The sequence below is a fragment of the Chaetodon auriga genome, chromosome 19 (assembly GCF_051107435.1).
Source record: "Chaetodon auriga isolate fChaAug3 chromosome 19, fChaAug3.hap1, whole genome shotgun sequence".
Taxonomy (NCBI): Eukaryota; Metazoa; Chordata; class Actinopteri; order Chaetodontiformes; family Chaetodontidae; genus Chaetodon; species Chaetodon auriga.
The window spans coordinates 19,546,396-19,565,797 of NC_135092.1; the positions used below are offsets into that span (position 1 = coordinate 19,546,396).

Genomic DNA, 19,402 nt, shown 5'->3' on the forward strand with positions numbered 1-19,402 from the left:
TCACGCTCCTTTTTTTTTTTTTAACAGAAAGAGCCATGGGCAGTGTAGTAAAAAACTTCCTGCCTCACAATCCCGGTGCAGTCAGCGGAACACAGTCCCTGATGAATAAGAGTGTTTTGTATGTGTAGGGAAATAGGCCGTTCTCCAGTGAACTCCCAGTCTACCGCTTATCTGATTGAGATCTGTAGTACCTGCGCTGTGGGACCAGGAAAAGGCAGAAACTCCCACATGGTCAGAACAAGACTTAGTGTTCCAGACAGTTTGCTCTGGAGCGCATGAAATGTGGATATCATTGTTTAATGGTTCCCTTTGTTAATGTCCAATGCGGCTTTTTCCATACTGTTGTTCTGTGGAGTCCACGTGTCAACTGTTCGCCTTAATCTCGACTAATCAGAGTTTTAGTATTGCAGTTGAAGCAGTCAAAAGTTCTGTCAGTGAAAGGCTCATCTGGGTCTGAGGCATGCAGTTATGCCACAGTGATCCCCACAGATAGGTTAGCAAGTAGGGCAAAGGCACACTCATGCAATATGTTGGCGAGAGAAATTCAATATGAAAGCATCATATCAGCTTTTGCTCTCTGACAGATGAATGCAGCTTGATTTATTTTTTGATTTCCCTGCATGGGATCAACAAACTTGATCTCTTCAAGGGGAAGTTGTGCACATCAAAGTCTGTACGGGCAGTTCTGCTGCATGTGTGAATGAAAGCTGTAGAAAGTCTCTCCAGAGGGGAGCTGCATGAAGATAACTTGCCTCAAGTGATGTCACTCGAGTCAGCGTCTGTTGCAGCTGAAGACTATAAAACTGTCAGAAAGAAGCTACCAGCCCTGCAGCCCGCCCCTCATCTCAGCGGCTCGAGGCTACATTAGCTGCTACTAGCATGACACACCTTAGTCTCCGGCTGAACTGTCGGCCGTCTGGTTGCATTGTGGGTAATGTTGGCACCAGGTTTTGCGAAGGAATAAGAATATTTGGAGTGAAATAGATGATGTCTCTGTTCTGCTGCATAGTATTTTGTAAAGTTGTCTCTTGTTTCCCTTCTTGGAATAACATAGTCACACATAACAAGCAGTTTACAGCCTCGTGATGAGCATTGCTGTTTTTATCACCAGTACTTTTAATTCTTTGTCCCGTCTTGAGAAGGGGAAGCAGGGGTTACATGAAAGGGAAGATAAACCGGCTCCTTGAGGTCCACAGCGTCTCCAGTCAGGCTGCTGTCCCAGTAAGACGGCCGGTCACAGGCGTGTGGACCACAGCCAGGGGGTTACTCTATCCCCGGAGGAAACCCCATCCTCAGGCTCAGGAGAATGCCTCTTTGTAGTGGTGACATGTGAGGCATTATTATTAAAAAGAATCCTTGTCCCGAGTTTTACCTTCAGGGCTAAACTCATCCGCGGAAGCAGCACAAGTCACATCTCTCATGTTAGGCCACGTGTGTTCTCAGAGCCACTAAAGACCATCCCAGCATTTAGTGATTTATTTTTCATTTCCACGCTGTCCCGCATCCCCTATTCTTGTCTTGTGAACTGTGGCCAATTCAAAACACTGTGGGGCTGTTTTGTAAAGAAAGGAGAACCCATCTTGTCTCCTTTTGTTTGTAGCCTGTATTTGTTCGTAAACGTATAAAGCCACTGTTGTGTATTTTTATTCATATTTTGCAGTGACCTTTACTTTCAGGAACCTGTTTGACAGAGAGGGGAAAAAAAAAAAAGATCACAGACATTCGGGCTTCTGGGCCTTTTCAGGAACACAAAGCCTATTGGCAAGGTCGGACACAGCAGTCCAGTGCTGTGGATGCATCTCAACGCCCTCCCTCCTCCTGTCTTTTGTCCAGGTGGATCAAGTTTGAGGAGAAGGTGGAGAAGGGTGGCGAGCGCTGGAGCAAGCCTCATGTGGCCACGCTGTCCTTACACAGCTTGATGGAGCTGAAAACGTGCATCGAGAAGGGCACCATCATGCTGGACCTGGAGGCCTCCACGCTGCCACAGGTTGTCGGTAAGTGGACCAGAATATCGGCACACTCTCGCAGCCTTTGACGAGCCTGCAGGTCATTCACTCGATTCTCCCCCTCTGACAGAGATGATCACCGACAGCCAGATTGAGGCCGGTCAGCTGAAGGCGGACCTGAAGGAGAAGGTCATGTACACGCTGCTGAGGAAACATCGCCATCAGACCAAGAAGTCCAACTTGCGCTCCCTGGCTGACATTGGAAAGAGTGTTTCCAGCGCAAGCAGGCTGTTCTCCAACCAAGAGAATGGTAATTGTTCCTTTCAGTTCCCCTCTTGTTCTTCTGATTTCTTATTTCTGATGTGAAATCCTTACGCTAACCTCTCGATTTACTCTTTTACTAACACAACCTCTCACTTCTTTTCCTTCTTGTCTTTTCTCTCCTTCTCCTGCCCAACCTTTTTCTCTTTTTCCCTTCTCTTTGGGTCTTTACCATCTCTGACATCCGGCATCTGGGATGTTTATAGCACGCAACACCCTCGAGCACCCCGTGCCTTGTTTAACCCCACAAGACTCAGAGGAACCATGTGAGGTCATGAGGAGCTCCAGCATGGGATACCTCTGTAAGTGAGGTCGCAGCTACTGAAAGCAGCATGGAGCGTAGTCCCATGACAAACTAGCAGCACTGAGTCACAATAATGAAATACAGCTGCGCATGCCTTCAGTGCATGGCGGTAAAAAGCTAGAAAAAAAGTAGAAGCTAATATGTCAGACTCCCAACTGCCAATAGTTGCCTGAGTGTGTTTCTGTTGACGCCTGTCAGCAGCAGACCTAACGCATATCCCAGCTCTCCTCCCTCTGGAGCGTCTGAATGAATGACCATCTGGCATCAGTCCTGAAGCTTAAGCTTCTGCCACATTTAGCTAGCTCCTGAGTTTTCTGCTCTCTTCATGTGCTTTCCCGGTGCCTTTCCTTTCTGGGACTCGTCTTCCACCCCGGCCAAAAATGCCTCATATGAGCCGTCTTTATGCCGCCCTTTATGATCCTAACTGTCTTACCTCCCTGCAGGCAGCCCGACCACTGCCCATCGAAACCTCACCTCCAACAGCCTGAGCGACTTCTCGGACAAACCGGAGAAGGATCAGGTAATGCGGTTTTTGTCTCTCTGTACAGAATGATGATATGCAATTATGCAACCTAATAGAGGACGTTTAAAGTCTCCAGTCACAAAGCAGCACTATGCAGGGTCATGTGTTGGGCTGTGTGTATGCATGAGCCTGTGAGCCTCACATACTGATGGATAAGACCCCTGGCTCTCTCTCTCTCTCTCTCTCTCTCTCTGCTCTGTGCAACAAAAGCTCACTGTTTGCCGTCTTTGTTGAGTTTCTATCATCTACACATGCAGTTTCTCTCCCTGTCAAGACTCACGAGCTGTAATTTGGCCGTGTGGTGTACAGATACTCGGCACTTAGATAACAGATCACAGAGGCGGTTAAACTGTAACAAGTGGAATTACACTGCAGCAACAGTTAATGAAAATGTAGATTTGTCAAAATGTTCTGGCCTTTGACATAACACCGGTACCTTTTAGTTAATCATCTCCCTGCAAGTGAGCGAGTTTTTTCTCTCATCTACAGCCTGTGAGTGTGTGTGTGTGTTCTTTTGCTAAATCCAAAATAAACTTGGTGTAATGTGCATGTTAGCTTAGTGCAAAGCTGTAGATGCAATTTCATATGTGGCAGTAAAGTGTGTTTATTAGGTGGCATAAAGTCAAGCTGCTGTTCACCACATAATTAGAGGAAAGGGTGGTTTCTTCTTGCTCTTACGCCCTTATAGAGGCTGTAAAAATGCCACGTCAGCCATATTTTCACACATTGAATCACCACATTTATTTAAAATGCCACATCTCTCACAGATTGCGCTGCACGTGACGGAGAGAAGAGTTTGTCTGTGCACACTCCTCTTCTTATGCCTGGGGTGTTGCAGTGCTGGCTGGTGTTTTCATTGGCTTCTGTCTCTGTCCTAACAGCTGAAGAATAAGTTCATGAAAAAATTGCCCCGCGATGCAGAGGCGTCAAACGTGCTGGTCGGAGAGGTTGACTTCCTGGAAACTCCCTTTGTGGCGTTTGTCCGTCTGCAGCAGGCTGTCATGCTGGGGGCTCTAACCGAGGTCCCAGTGCCCACAAGGTAGAGTCACAGCGGATGCACCGTTAGCTGAAAGTGACCAGCTCTTAGGCTGAAGTGGCAGATTTGATTGAAACAGGTTCTGACTTTGACCTTTGACCTCTCATTTTCCTTGTTGTTTCTTAGGTTTCTCTTTGTCCTGCTGGGACCCAAAGGGAAAGCAAAGTCCTATCATGAAATTGGAAGAGCCATTGCCACCCTGATGTCAGACGAGGTACTTAATTAGTCTGCTAATTTGATATTTGTAGTTTCTTTCCACTGTTTGTGCTGTGTTTCTAAAATTTATATTTTGTGCTCCGGGTTTCACAGCGATTAATAAGCTTAGTTAAATTAGTTTTATTTTGAACTGTAAATTAAATTACTAATGCAGAACACTAAATGAATCCTCACTGCTCCAGCACAATAGATCTCATCCTCTTTAAGCTCTAATTGGACTAATTAATCCCTGATGGGTTGTGAACCTGAGATAGCAGCATTGGGAGATCTCCGGACAGTGACGTACCCTGTTAAGGTAGTTGCTCGACTAGAGGTAAAGGACACCATTGTTATCCTCTCCCTCTGAGACGAAGGGTTATGGGATCACCAGAAGTGTTACAGATCAGCCTGAGGGGACATAAATGTCTGTTCTAAATGTAAATACATTGAAAGACATTTCACTTAAAACCATCAGCCTCATGGTGGCGCTAGGTGGAACGTGGAGGATCATTAGGATTCGTCCTCTGGGGACCATGAATGTCTGTGCAGAGCGTCACATCAATCCATCCAATAATTGCTGAAATATTTCACTCTGACCCTTCAGCCGCCAGCATTGCTAAAAGATGACAAGATAATCAATGCTGATCGTTTTTCCTCATTCATTTATAAGGTCCAGTTGCACTGATTAACTGCACCTCCTGCAGCACTTGTCCTCCTGCCAAATCCCTCAGCTCTCTGGATATTGCAGTATTAATCATCACAGCAGTTTGCCTGGCCAGTCCTGTTGGCAGTGGCCAACTTATAGCTTAATTGCTAAGCTGTGTGTCGAAGACAAATTTGTTTTGGGGTCAGCAGAATAAACGCAGTAAGGCAAAGAGTCTGCTTTATGTCTCCGGCGTGTTTCTTCACTTCTCCTGAATGCTAGCAGACGTTCTTAACCCAGAGAGAAAATTCCCACAGGCCTCAGCTTCCCGATATATCTTGTATGTCAACACGGCAGGATAGGAAGTGTTTTTCCAGGATTTCCTCAGGTTAAACTTTGACCTCTCGGCTCTGCAGTGACGGCCGTGTCCCAGGTTCGTCAGATGTTTGCGTACGCTGAGTCATACTTCGTACTCTACCTGCTCATCCCTCTTCTCCTGAGCTGCACGCAATGACTCATTATTTGTGTACAGAGAGTTTTGGACATTCTTGGTTGTCAGTATTATAGCGATGAGGTCGATTGTCATGATTTGCATTTCAATGATATGCTGCTCTCTCTGTCCCGGCAAGCAGAAGTGAGTAGGCTGCGCTCTTCAGTGAGCCGTGGTAGTTGCACATTTTGTGGTTTTTCTCTCAAGCCTTGAAAAAATGGTTTATGGACATGTTGCATAATTGATTGGCTGATTACTAATGTGTTGGTCATGTGCGTTTGACGGCAGGTATTCCATGATATTGCCTACAAAGCGAAGGACAGGCAGGACCTGCTGGCTGGTATCGAGGAGTTCCTGGATGAGGTCATTGTCCTGCCCCCCGGAGAGTGGGACCCTGACATCAGGATAGAGCCACCCAAGTCTCTGCCCTCCTCAGATAAGAGGTCTGCGCTAATCCACACCATCTAATCCAAATGAATGAAGTCACTGTCCGCAAATCTACTACAAATCCATCTACTGTGTAGCATGAATGTATATTTGACACCATGAAGAAAAAAATCCCTACGTCGCCTCATTGTCTTGTCTTTATTTAGATAAAATTGCTAACAATAGCTAACATTAGCCACCATAAGCTACTGGTCATACTAGACCAAGTAATGCTGTAGCAGCAAAACCCCTGAGTGTACTGAACCGAGCAAAGGTGCATTTTATTTCTTATGAATTTAAGAAGAAAATTGTTTTATTTCTTCTCCCCAAATTATATAATCTGTCTTTAATCTCTCTAACGTCTACTGCGACTGATAATACAAAATACGGCACAGCGATACTCTCCACATTGCATTAAAATTGATCCGTTATGCCTTCCTACAATAATTGGAAATGAGTTCCTGAGTAGACAGATGGTTTTCATCCACATATAGGCTTAATGGCCTCTATGTGAAGTGTTTGTTGTTAAAGGTTTTATAAAAAGACGTATTTGCAAAAATGATTTGAACTCAGTTTTTTTAAGGGTGAGCTGAAAGTCCGAATGCTTGAATTTATTGACAGCTTGTGCAATTGGACTGTGCTTGTCTTCTGTTTTAAAGGAAGAACCTGTATGCCGGATTAGAGGCGCCTCAGATGAATGGCAACACTCCCCATGATGCGGGACATGGCGGGGGAGGAGGACACCAGGTTGGAGAGGAGCTCCAGCGCACCAGAAAGTAAGTAAGATTTCATTTTCTTCAGTGATTGCAAATTAAAAGTGAGTCTAAATAAACAGTTTTAGTTGTCACATTGCCATGATCTTCATGCCATGAGGTGGCACCGTGGCCCTCATGGGGACATTACCATTCTGATTGTAATCATGCTGCCATGTGATGGCTGTCAGTGAAGATATGCATCGAAAAGCTAAAATCATAACAGGAAAAATGTCTTAGCGTTAGCCTCTTAAGTCGTCCATGACTGAAGAATGAAAACACGACACAGATATTGACCTTCTGCTCATCATGCGTCCAGTCATATTCCCATGAAACCATGTGGCCGCTGCTAACTTGAATGCTTCTGTCTTGAAGGTTTTGTGGAGGTCTCATCCTGGACATCAAGCGCAAGCTGCCGTTTTTTGCCAGTGACTTCTATGACGCCCTTCATATCCAGTCTCTGTCGACCATCTTGTTCATCTATCTGGGCACAGTCACAAATGCGATCACCTTTGGAGGCTTACTTGGTGATGCTACGGACAGCATGCAGGTAACAAACCCCCCAGGTGTTGTCACTGGATATGTCTCGAGAACAGCTTTTTGTTTGACTCAAATTGTCAAAGAATGCAGGAGATAAAACAGCTGGACAGCGTCTTTCATTAACCCCTTCCTGACCCCTAAATGCCCACTTCTTTCAAACCCCTCACCCCCAGATCGTTACACAAGATAACCCTGATGAAATCATCGCAGCTACTTTTTCAGACTTTACAAATCTCCATCCAGAGCCACACAAGACATTCTCCAACTGTTTTCACTGAGGAGGTGTTCCTCATGACGAGTAAACTGAACTTCATGAGTAAAAGTGCTGCTTTTCGAGTCATAAATGCACAGTGAAACACAGCACAAAGTGTGAAGCGGCTTGCAGGGTGTTGTTTCATCACTTCCACATCGATTCTAATGCTAAACAAGCCTGTGTTTTATTACAGGGGCGTGATTGTGCGACAGTAACTGGATTAAATAGCTGATACTTGTTGGAAAACTGCCCCTAACGCACATGTCCCGGCGTAGCTGTAATGTTTGATGGCAATGGCTTGAATCTGTTTTAAGATCCATCATAGCTCTGTGTTAAGTCACCGACTAATGAACAGCAAAAAGAGTCCAGGCAGCTGATAAGCCATGCTAATTTGGAGCTCAAAGGCTCATACTGCATCCATCTGCTGTACCTGCTGTTGAGCAGACTGCATATGGAAGGGGTGCACAGTTTGTGGTATAATAGCATACACTGCTGCATCCGTCCTGGCGCCCCTGACAGCTGAGCCTATGAGGTTGTCTCGTCACTCCAGGACTTTGCTTTTGCCTCCCTCCTGGCAAAGAGCTGCATCCAGCAGACCTGCAGAGCACCAGCCTCGGGGATTTGCCCGGGCTGTAAATAACCACAGATCCAGATTACTCAGCCACTGTAGCCTCGTCATGGCTGCATTTCCAATGACCCCCCCCCCCCCCCCAGCGCTCCTCCTCAATCCCTCCACTCTGAGCGCAGCAGAGGGAATCCCTGCCCTCACCTGCCCTTTCTCAGCACAGGTCTCAGAAATGACCTAGTTGTCAATTACTCATCTGTGTACTTTATCTATGGAGCAGACGGGACAACTGACATGACTGGAAATTAAACAGGCCTGTCCTGAAGGGCCGGCCTCGCAGCTATGTGATGAGTTTAGGGAAAACAAAGCTTCCAGCTGAGTAAGCAGAATAACTGCAGAAAAACTTGAAAACAAATATGCTCTAAAATGACAAAAGAATGCGAATGCTAACACGTAGCCACGCTCAGCGTATGACTGTGCGGCCTCTTCTCGTCTGTATTGTCCAGGCTGAACGTGCTCCTGGGCTGTGTGTAAAGTCTGTGTGTGTTTGCAGGGAGTGCTGGAAAGCTTCGTGGGGACGGCGCTGACGGGAGTCGTGTTCTGCCTGCTGGCGGGTCAGCCGCTGACCATCCTCAGCAGCACGGGCCCGGTGCTCGTCTTCGAAAGGCTCCTCTTCATCTTCAGCAGGTGAGCGCTTACTGATCAAACTGCTTCAGTGGCGTTCGTGAGGGTGAAGTAGAGTTCGAAAGCAGAAGCCTGGGAGATATTTGTGGATAGTTGTGTATCCCCAAAGGACGGATATTTGTGTGTTTACAGAGATGCTATCCTCGTGTCCCCTATAAATAAAATGAAAACAAAAGGAATGAGAAGAGATAGTTTACAGTAGGCTGGCAGCTTTGCTTTAAAATGAGTTTATTTTAACAGAATCTCTCTGGAACTTTCTGTGCTTATTATAAATCCTGGCAGGTACAGTTTCCAGCTGCATGTTCATTTATTTTTGTTGTGAACTTCCTGTCCTGATAGACTCAGGGACAAACCAACACATCCTGGTGTAGAACCAAGTGCATTCAGCGAAAAACCTCCTGTAATAGCTCTATGTGTCCGTCTGTTTGGCCTCTGGTTGAAATTTCAACCTTTATTTAACAACCTTTAATACCTGACAGGTATTAAAGGTTGTTAAATGCCGCCTCCTTCCACTGTACTCTCTTCTCTCCCAGAGAGAGTCTTCTAGCATTACCAAACAGCACGCTGATTATGTTCCATTATTAATAATTCACTCTCATTTAATTTTACACTGTGAGCGAAGAATGTGGTGTCTGTGTCCTCCAAATGTTTCCATGCCCTAAAGTCAGCGGTTGCTGAGTCAGTGGCAGCTGCTAGCCTGTCTACAGCTGTTAGATATGTATGTTTTCCATATAGAGAAAAGCCTGCTGACAACTCTGCTTTCACAGCTTCAAAGTCAATGTTGCTTTACTGTGAAGGGCTGCAGAGCTTGACTAATAATAGAAACCTTTAAAAACAGTTTTAAGGAAGCTTGAACTTGCCAGAATTGCGCAAGACTGAAAGCTTGGAGGGATTATAATTGTGTGGAAATGAAAAATGGATGCATGCTCGCACTAAATGAACGCTCCCTCCGCGTCTTCTCCGCAGAGACAACGGCTTCGACTACCTCGAGTTCCGGCTGTGGATCGGCCTGTGGTCGGGCCTGTTCTGTCTGGTGCTGGTCGCCACAGACGCCAGCTTCCTGGTGCAGTACTTCACGCGCTTCACCGAGGAAGGCTTCTCCGCGCTCATCAGCTTCATCTTCATCTATGACGCTTTCAAAAAGATGATAAAGCTGAGCCACCACAACCCGATCAACTCTGATTACGACCCCGACCTCGTCACTCAGTACGACTGCCGCTGCACGCCGGGTACGTAGTCATTGCTTCTGGCTGCAGCAGATTGAGACAAATTGCCAGAATGGCTGCAAGAAGAGAGACTATAGATGTGCTTTCAGGAACATAGACGTAACCTGATACCACCACTCAGAAACATTGAACCATCCTTTGCCTAAAAACTCCTCACTGTTGATCATTTCAGCGCCATCAGATTCTCTGTATCACCAGTGATACCAGACAGTGAAAGCTGAATGGTCGTATTGGTTCCAAAGCATTCAACATATTTTTGCCGTGTTTACACTTTAGATAACAAACGATAGTAGCATGTGTCGGCCTGGAGATACCACTGTTTACTTTCTCAACAGCCCTATCGGTTTCTGTGACTTGGCAGGATTGTTCAGAGATGTTGACACACATCCAGAAAGGCATGTGTGATACTGCTAGTAATTCTCATTTTGGTGATTAGATATCATTGTTTCTCTTCACCAGGCAACTCATCAGAAGTCTTCAATGTCTCTGCCTGGACAAACAGTTCTGATCTGGTATGTCGTGTCCTTCTTTTGTGGCCTTTAGTAGCACAGTTTCAGAATGTAAAAGCTGCAGTTTAATTCATTTTGTTGTTTTTCTCCGAGTGTTGCTGGTGGATTAAAGGGGGCCTCTTTGTCCTTGTCTCTGCAGTCAGTCAATGCCACCTGGGCGTCCCTGACCAAGAAGCAGTGCGTGAAGTACGGAGGTCAGCTGGTCGGAGAGAGCTGTAGCTACGTGCCTGACATCACCCTGATGTCCTTCATCTTGTTCTTTGGGACCTACACCTGCTCCATGGCTCTGAAGCAGTTCAAGACGAGCCGCTTCTTCCCCACCACAGTGAGTGACGGCGCACGTCGGCGGACATGTACCAGTTTTTTCTAAATGCTGTGTAATATGCTGTTATGGTTGCACGCACTCGGCGAGGTAATATCTGCCAGTGTTTGCTTATCTCCAAACGTGCAGCTTAACAGGATGTAATTCTTTGTCAGACACGCGTAGAGAAATGTCACTGGAGCCGTTACACAGACTGAACAGGAAAAAACACTCAAACCTGCTGAATGTTTCCTCCTCCCAGGTGAGGAAGCTCATCAGTGACTTTGCGATCATCTTGACCATCCTCCTCTTCTGCGGCGTGGACGCCTTCATCGGTGTGAACACTCCCAAGCTCATAGTGCCAAGTGAATTCAAGGTACGTGCCTCAGGGATGGAGCGCGGAGTAACGCAGTTAGTCTCCATTTCACTGTTTTTCAGCTGAATGGCGATGAGCAGCCAGGTGCACTTTCCTCTGATTACACTGATAATGATCCATGTTTCTGCCAGAAAGCCGAAATTCTTTAAAATCCCAGTATAATGCTTCCTTTGTGCGTTCGTGAAGTAAGCAGCACCTGAAACTGAGGAGCAGTCGGTCTTGGAGATTGCAAAGCTCAAATGTTCCTCATCTGGCGTTAAGACCCCCCCCCCCCCCCCCCCCCCTCTTGACATAGAGGAAGGGAATGATGGGGTAGAGGAACGGGTAACTGCATCGAATAACAACTTGATTATAGGTGATGTGAGAACACAGAGGATCTTGTAGTTGCAAGTACAGAGTGAGCTTTGTTTGACCACTGAGTCTTAAATCACAGATTTCTGTCGTGCAACGATGCACCAGTAATTTCACCTTCTGTTCAGTGTTAAGACTTTCTGAAAGTGAGGAGGAACCACTCTGAATTTTTCCTGTTCGGTTTGACATGTTATCCATGTCCACGCAGAAATAACACGATGCACTTTAACAGCCTCGTTCTTCTTGTTTTATGTCTAGCCCACGAGTCCAAATAGGGGCTGGTTTGTTCCTCCGTTTGGAGGGAACCCCTGGTGGGTGTACCTGGCAGCCGCACTCCCCGCTCTGCTGGTCACCATTCTGATATTTATGGACCAGCAGATCACTGCTGTGATTGTCAACAGGAAGGAGCACAAGCTCAAGGTCGGTGCAGCCCTTTAAGGCTTTTTAATTCTAATTGCAGTGTGTGAGTAAAGGACAAAACTACTGGAAATAAAGAGCTGCAGTAAATGTTCAAATCTATCTGCGAACTGTGTCTCCCTGCACAATTGTCTAAGTTATCTTTTAAATGGTGAACAAATGCAAAATGCCGTATTATATTTGTTGATAGTGCAGAATGTAAATGGCTGCTGATTAAGGTCATTCAAACCGTGGCCCTGCTTGCAGCGAGTTCACAATCGTGTACGACCACAAGTTCATTTTGATGTCTGGAGAAATCCTCTTGCTGCGTTCTTCATCTGTAACTGTGGTTCACTGTGTGCCTCCTGTCTCCTCTCAGAAAGGGGCAGGCTATCACTTGGACCTGTTCTGGGTGGCCATCCTGATGATGATCTGCTCTTTCATGGGCCTGCCGTGGTACGTGGCTGCCACCGTCATCTCCATCGCCCACATTGACTCTCTGAAAATGGAGACCCAGACGTCAGCCCCCGGGGAGCAGCCCAAATTCCTGGGTGTGAGGTGAGTAACAGCAGCTGCTGAGCACGGCGCTGACGTCGTTTAAGAATGAAACTGTTTCTGTCATGATGGTCCACAGCAAAAGTTTCTCCTCATTTCTCTGTTTTCCCAGAGTACTGTTGGCTTTTGACAGTACCAGCTAGTTAATTACATTTATTTAGGATTCCCGGGTGTAAAGACACAAAGACAGAATAAAGATAAATTCAGCTTAATCAGGATTCAAGCAATCGGGAAGGAGAGAAACAGGAGAACACGGAAAAGAGAGAAATGAGGCTCTAAATATGCAGATATGTGTACGTATACCTGCACACTGATTGTACTTTACAGAGAAAGGCTTCACTGAAAAACATCAGAAGGAAACAAGTTTGTTGGGGAGCTGGTGGGCGAAGCATGAAAACACCTTTTTAAAGCTCCATTTGTTTACACACAGCTGTTAAAAATGCAACAAATCTACTGGCCTTCATGTTTGTGATCAGTGTTCTTCCTCCTCTTCCTCTGATCCAGGGAGCAAAGAGTCACCGGCATCTGTGTGTTCCTCCTCACGGGACTCTCTGTCTTCATGGCCCCTATCCTCAAGGTACTGCTCAACCCTCCTAATTCTTCCGTGGAACTATGGATTACTGTCCGCCCCTTTTAGGACAAACTCCTGTCACCCCTCTGAAATTTAAAATAATTTCAAATCTTTTATTCATCCGATTAGGAAGCCCCGTAGTTGAAGTAATGCGATGTGAAATAAGCACGTTCATCAGGGCTTAAGCTCCTATTGCAGCTGAGTGCCTTCTCCAGTTTCCATTCCCACATTAAGCTGCCAAACCAAAAATGTGAAGTCACTGAGAGGAGATTGTTGGAGCTGGTACGCCCCCGTGTGGACACTTTGAATACTGTGCCTCTGGCCTGTCCTCCAGTATTCTGCAGTGACTTTGGGAAAGGTGTAAATTGTGACTTATTGCTCTTTTAAATGCTTTTGCATCCTTCTAGCTTAAATATAACCGACTTATTTAGATTGCACATTTTTGCACTAGCTTGCCAGATTGTAGTGGATTTCCTTCCTCTGCTTTAAAGTTCCAAGGCTAATACTGAGCGAGCAGCTGCCAAACCTGCGCCGACGGCGGCCAAGTGACACTGATGTGCCTGCTAAAACGTTCTTAGAAAAGCTGCTTGTGGACTATTTTTAAACCGAGCAATGATGCTAAAAATAAAAGCTCAAATGTCCCTTGCAGTTTTAACGTGAACTGACATTAATACAACCATCCAAATATCGCGGTAATAACTCTTCTCACTGCGCTCTGTGTCCCTCAGTTCATTCCCATGCCTGTGCTCTATGGTGTGTTCCTCTACATGGGGGTGGCGTCACTCAACGGTGTCCAGGTGAGTTTGACCTGCGCAGTACCTGCTAACCAGTGCTCGGCAAGTTACTTGAGACATGTGATGCAAGGCTCAGAGATGAACATCAACAAAGCCGAGCGCCAACGATAAACTAAAGAGATAAAGAGCTCCTATGAGAGAGATGTCTGCGGCATCTTGCACTGGCCATCCATTGTCTTGACCTCTCTGTGTGTTTGCTTGTGTCAGTTCATGGACCGCCTGCAGCTGCTCCTGATGCCAGCCAAGCACCAGCCGGACCTGATCTATCTGCGGCACGTACCCCAGAGACGCATCCACCTCTTCACCTTCATCCAGGGCCTGTGCTTGGCCCTCCTCTGGATCCTCAAGTCTACTGTGGCTGCCATCATCTTCCCCGTCATGGTGAGAAATGGCTGCCGTCGCTGATGCAGCTGCACACAAACACGCAGAGTTCGTGAAGGCTAATCAAACCATCTCTTCGCGTGCAGATCTTGGCGTTGGTTGCCGTTCGTAAGGCGATGGACTACGTGTTCTCCCAGCATGACCTCAGCTACCTGGATGATGTCATCCCAGAGAAAGACAAGAAGAAGAAAGAGGATGAGAAGAAAAAGAAAAACAAGAAGAAGGGAAGCATCGACAGCGAAATCGACTTTGTAAGTATTCTTCAGACCTGAGTATTTAAATGTCCTGTGTGTGTAGATGAGGTTGACCAAATGCACTGTTGTCATGTGATTGTCTACAGCCTCCTGTAGATCCTGAAAGTCCATGAGTGTTAATGTTCTCCCTCCATCCCCCCACAGTCTGACTACCCCTACCATGAAAATATCCCCAGTATAAAAATCTCTATGGATATGATGGAGCAGGAGCCCATGTTGGGGGATAAATCTTTGGATAGTGAGTACTGGCCAGGGTTTGCTTTGCCATAGCTTTCAAGAGCTGCTCAAACTTTGCTTCTAAAGGCTTAACACTCACATTTTCTGCTGTCAAACAAGCCTTCTTGCATGCACTAACAAATGTAAAAAGATCAATATGCTCTTCTGACTGCTCTTTAACGCTGCTCCAACCTGCCGGTTTGCACCTGAAAGCAGCTTTGCGGCGCTCACCTTTTCTCTTTCTGCTGGCTCACGCCAGATGTTTGAATTGTGTTTTTAAGAGTTTGTCTTTTCTTTTCCCTCAGGAGATCAATCCCAGACTTTCCTTAACACGCATTCACCGTGCTGAGCGCTACTTTGAGTCTCCCACGGTGGCCGAGTAAGTGAGTACCAGCTGGACTTCGCATCACATACAAAGTTATTCACACGATATCGCTCTGATTTCGTACAACTCCGTATTTACGTTGCTCTGTATCTCTTCCTCTTTCAGTCTTGACAGAGGTTCTTACACAAAAGGTTTGCCTCAGATTCGAATAGACAGGGACTCTGAGGAGAACGGTTTCTTCTGGAGGAAGGGCTCTGAAACAGATCTGTGAACCAATTATCCAAAGATACAGCAGAACCAGCACAACCCAATAAACATAACCATCCTCTTTTGTACTATAATACCGCTTCGTCACGGTGTTTTTAATATTCCTCATGTGCGGACTTAAATCACAAGGGCTGGAAGTATTTGTCTTCAAATTGAAACAGTTTGGTGGTACTGAATCTTATCGAGGGCTGCGTTCGAGCCTTCATCTGCACGAGTCGGTGCACAAAACAAAGGGCTACTCAAATCATCTGTATGCAGTTTTTATGGGACATTAATATCTTATGAATGTGTGCGCTAATCATGTATAATAAGTGTCCACCTAGAGACGTTTTATCATAAAAGCTGTCCAGGATCGACAGGTGTGTGAACTACAGGTGGCTTCACAGCATCCACAGCTGTTTTTAAGTCACTCTGTGCATATCAGTAGGAGTTCCCAACAGTTTTTTATTATAGATTATTTCCAAATAACACAAAGCATAACCACACTCTGTTCTCATAGAACTGTTTTTATATCGTAGTTTTTCTTTTAATATTACTTGTAGACAGAACTACTGGAATCTGAAGATTAAAACGCAGTGGAGGTACTTATCGGAGGTGAGCACGCTCAAAAAAAATCCTCCTGTGCTTTTAGTGAACAAAAGGGCTCCAAAAGGTCATCTGTGCACAGCCACGAGCGGACATTCATTTTTGTATTTACGGGCATATTCTTTATATATCAAGCGGCCATCTTGGGCTGCGTGATCGTAAAACACGTCAGAAGGTAAGAATCTCATGTTTGTGTCAGTCTGGCAAGAAGGAAATCGTTGAACGCCAAACAGACTGGAAATTCTCTTTTTGGGTCCTAATCTTCGTTTTTGCTCCTTTTTTCTATATTTATTCTATTTAAACTGGCGGCAGAATAATTTGCTGTGTGGATCTTAACTATGGCTTTACCATCTGACGTCCCGATTCGTGCAAATTCGAAGGTATTCTCCCGGTGGTCCGTACCCACTCTGTCTCTTTCCCTGTTTCAGGGAGACGTAGATGTGTTAAACCTGTATGTAGCTCTACCTCTTATGTTTCTGTAGGTGCCAGGCATTATATACTACGATCATCTGTTGTGCAATTATTTGTGATCAAACACTGATTTGTTATTTTTTTTTTCCAACTGGCACTGCATAAGATCTCTGAGTCTTCACTTTGAGTTCCTTTTTGCTCTGTAACACTTAAGATGTTTTAAGATATTTTTATTTTTCTTGTTTGTCAATATGAGATAATTATGTATGATTTTTTTTTTTTGCAGTGTTTTTAAAGGGTAATTCCACCTTTTTTTTTTGTCCCCAAACCAAAATTCTTACTGATGAAAAAGCATTAATAAAACATCATTTTCTCAAAGTTTCTCGTACTGAAGTTCACGGCGCAGTGATGGCCTGTCCCGTCTGAACCCGTCGATACGAATGCAGTTTAACGTTCTCACACACTCGACTGTGAATTCAACCCTAAAAGCCTAATTGAGTTGATTATTCCTTTAAAATGTGATCATATTTAAAAGCTTGTTAATGTGATAAATGTTCGATCTTTGAGTAAATTTGTTTTGTTTTTTTTAAATTATGAAATATGTTGTTTGTTTTTTTTTTAATGCAAATCAACAAACAATCACTGTGAGGCGATGCAATGTTGTGTCTTCCAGTCCTGGAGGAACGACTGCTTTGTAGCATACAGGGTAACAAGCATCTGTGCAACAGCTTCATTTTAAAATTCACATTTTGCTTCGACTGTCTTCAGTGCGTCAGTGTCTAAACTCCATTCTGAAGCAGTTTGATGAGTACTGTCTTGAATTCTCTGTATTATTCAAATGACGTGATCATGCTTCTATTTCTGATTGAGGTATACGCTGTAATTTAAACTGATTCAGTCCAATTAGGCTATCGGCGCATATCTGTGTGTAATTCATCTCAATCAGCTGAAATGTACATCTATTCTTTGAGGAACAAGGACTTTGACAATCAACGCTGTTTGATTTGTAGTGCAAAGAAGGGCTTTAATCAACGCTTCCACAATCACGTCAACACGCCGTCGACATGTGAAGCACAAGACTGTTAAAGTGATTTTGAACCAAAAATCCAGAAAAACCACATTGTCTTCCACTTTGTTCTGTGATCTGTATGTATAACTTTTTGACTTGGAGGTTCTGATTCCACAATTAATGTCACACTTTTCATGTTTTAACTCTGAAACCGATTTTATACAAGCATCTCATGTACTCGATGACCGCAGGTTACTCAGAAGGAGGCAGACGTAGCTGGTTTTTTTTTTGTGTCTGCTTGTTTTTTAATGGAGCAGTGTTTCGAATGAGAGCAATAAAACAGTCCAAATGATTCTTAAGAGCGTAGTTATGTGTGTGGTTTTTGTTGTTGTCATAGGAGTTTCAGCCATGCAGCTCCCAGAGGATGTGTTTTCAACTGACTGTAAGAGCTTGAAACCGTGTTGTGTGAAGTCAGACATGTACAGATGATACGATCAGCGGCACACACACCGGCTTTACTTCTGAATATACATTTCATGCAAGCACATGGGTCAGTTAGGAGTGTTTTTAGACTTCTGCCGGTGCCACTTCAGTAGGGCTATTGCAGCAAATACCTGGTTTGGCAGACACGTGGAGTGCACGTGTGTATTTTAAGGGGATGACTTGGGTTGAAGAGCTAAGCCGCAGGCAGCGTCGTCACACCGCTGAAGTGCTCAGTCTCACAGCAAAGATAAGAAAGGAAGGCTGCATAGTTTCCATGATCACAGGACTTGAATCGGCTGTAATGAAACTAATTGGCTCATTACTGTGAGTCACTGTGTTCTTGTCATTGCCAAGAGGAAAAAAATGTGTTATAATTAACTCCTGGTGTGAGAGAGAACATTGATGGTTTTTTTTTTTGTTTTTTTTTTTGCTCGGGTTAAAGTTGTTAATGTGGATATTGCAGGTGCTGTGAGTGAGTGACGGTGTGACAGTCAGGAGGAGATTACCTTAAAAACATCCTGAACCTCTGCACAGTTTAACAAATATAATAGGTCCAATGTATTTGGAATGTCACATGTGAAAGGATCTTGGTCCAGTTAAGGATTCAACCCAAATGTTGTCAACAGAAATGGATAAATAACTTAAATATCAAGCTCAAACAGCATAAACCTCCATCACTGTGCTCAGCAGCACTGTGTCTGCTGTGGGAGCCTTCAGGTTTTTGGGATCCACAGTCTCCCAGGACCTAAACAGGGGGTCCAACAAATCCCTCATCAAAAAGGCCCAGCAGAGGATTCCTGCACCAGCTCAAGAAGTTCAACCTCAAGAGCTGCTGATCCAGTTCTACACCGCAATAATCCAGTTTGTCCCCCACACATCCATCACTGTCTGGTCTGGGTCGGCCTTTAAACAGGACAGGAACAGGCGGTGCCAACCTGCCCTCCATTCAGAACTCACACACGTCCAAAGTCAGGAATCGTCACTGCAGACCCGTCACACCCTGCACGCAACCTGTTCCAGCGGCTCCCCTCTGGAAGGCGTCACTGAGGTCAGTGCACCAACACAGGCCATCACTCTGTCAACAGTCACATCAGCCATACAGTGTGAGGACACCTGCAAATTATACATTATATATTTACATGTAGTTTAAAACAGACTGTTTTTAACATACACATTTCATCCATTACTGCAAAATGTACATAAATCCTGCACGGTGTATATACATATACCTGTAAAATAAAGGATATTATTAATAACTTCTATGTCAGAGCTAGAAACTGATGTTCTGCTCAGTCGTAGCTTTAACACTCACACATCCTCCCATGACATGGTCTCCAAGGTTCATCGTCTATCCAGAATCTGGCCTTTGTGTCATTTCTCAGTCCAGAGGAGCCATTAGTATGTTTTCCCTGTGGGTTTTATAAGCAGTTCAGCAAGTGCACATAGTCAGGTTTTCTTCTAAATGAAATGTCCTTCACTTTGCCAAGTCAATCATGAAGCATTTATATTTAATTTCGTTGCTGTCTGCTGCTTATGCTGTACTTTATGTTGTGTTAATTAAGTTAATTAATAATTCTCAGTTCGAACCTTCACACAAGGGACATAACATTAGCAGAACATGTCGTAGGAGTGCAGCTCAGGTTCGGTGGTCTGAGCTGTCTGATGACGGCAAGAACAGTTTGTAAGTACAGTATCATTACGGTGTGTGAGAGAA

The 19,402-nt window shown here is 44.9% G+C and overlaps 1 protein-coding gene across 4 annotated transcripts in view; it reads left to right on the forward strand.

Annotated features, from left to right (window-relative positions):
- LOC143337854 (electrogenic sodium bicarbonate cotransporter 1-like) overlaps nucleotides 1-17,564 on the forward strand; it is a 28,334-nt gene extending 10,770 nt beyond the window's left edge. The window contains exons 5-27 of one of the 4 annotated variants that reach the window (XM_076757783.1): nucleotides 1,834-1,994; nucleotides 2,077-2,256; nucleotides 2,474-2,569; nucleotides 3,015-3,091; nucleotides 3,976-4,133; nucleotides 4,257-4,344; nucleotides 5,747-5,901; nucleotides 6,544-6,660; nucleotides 7,012-7,186; nucleotides 8,548-8,681; nucleotides 9,645-9,907; nucleotides 10,364-10,416; nucleotides 10,553-10,738; nucleotides 10,977-11,090; nucleotides 11,700-11,861; nucleotides 12,217-12,395; nucleotides 12,897-12,969; nucleotides 13,692-13,760; nucleotides 13,965-14,138; nucleotides 14,225-14,389; nucleotides 14,537-14,630; nucleotides 14,914-14,987; nucleotides 15,099-15,209. In XM_076757783.1, the coding sequence (XP_076613898.1) occupies nucleotides 1,834-1,994; nucleotides 2,077-2,256; nucleotides 2,474-2,569; nucleotides 3,015-3,091; nucleotides 3,976-4,133; nucleotides 4,257-4,344; nucleotides 5,747-5,901; nucleotides 6,544-6,660; nucleotides 7,012-7,186; nucleotides 8,548-8,681; nucleotides 9,645-9,907; nucleotides 10,364-10,416; nucleotides 10,553-10,738; nucleotides 10,977-11,090; nucleotides 11,700-11,861; nucleotides 12,217-12,395; nucleotides 12,897-12,969; nucleotides 13,692-13,760; nucleotides 13,965-14,138; nucleotides 14,225-14,389; nucleotides 14,537-14,630; nucleotides 14,914-14,957 (2,917 nt within the window). In that variant the 3' untranslated portion in view covers nucleotides 14,958-14,987; nucleotides 15,099-15,209. Of the gene's footprint in view, nucleotides 1-1,833; nucleotides 1,995-2,076; nucleotides 2,257-2,473; nucleotides 2,570-3,014; nucleotides 3,092-3,975; nucleotides 4,134-4,256; nucleotides 4,345-5,746; nucleotides 5,902-6,543; nucleotides 6,661-7,011; nucleotides 7,187-8,547; nucleotides 8,682-9,644; nucleotides 9,908-10,363; nucleotides 10,417-10,552; nucleotides 10,739-10,976; nucleotides 11,091-11,699; nucleotides 11,862-12,216; nucleotides 12,396-12,896; nucleotides 12,970-13,691; nucleotides 13,761-13,964; nucleotides 14,139-14,224; nucleotides 14,390-14,536; nucleotides 14,631-14,913; nucleotides 14,992-15,098 lie in introns of all 4 variants that reach the window. The other 3 variants (XM_076757782.1, XM_076757786.1, XM_076757784.1) reach the window with 3 other exon arrangements.
- The last annotated feature ends 1,838 nt before the right edge of the window (nucleotides 17,565-19,402 follow it).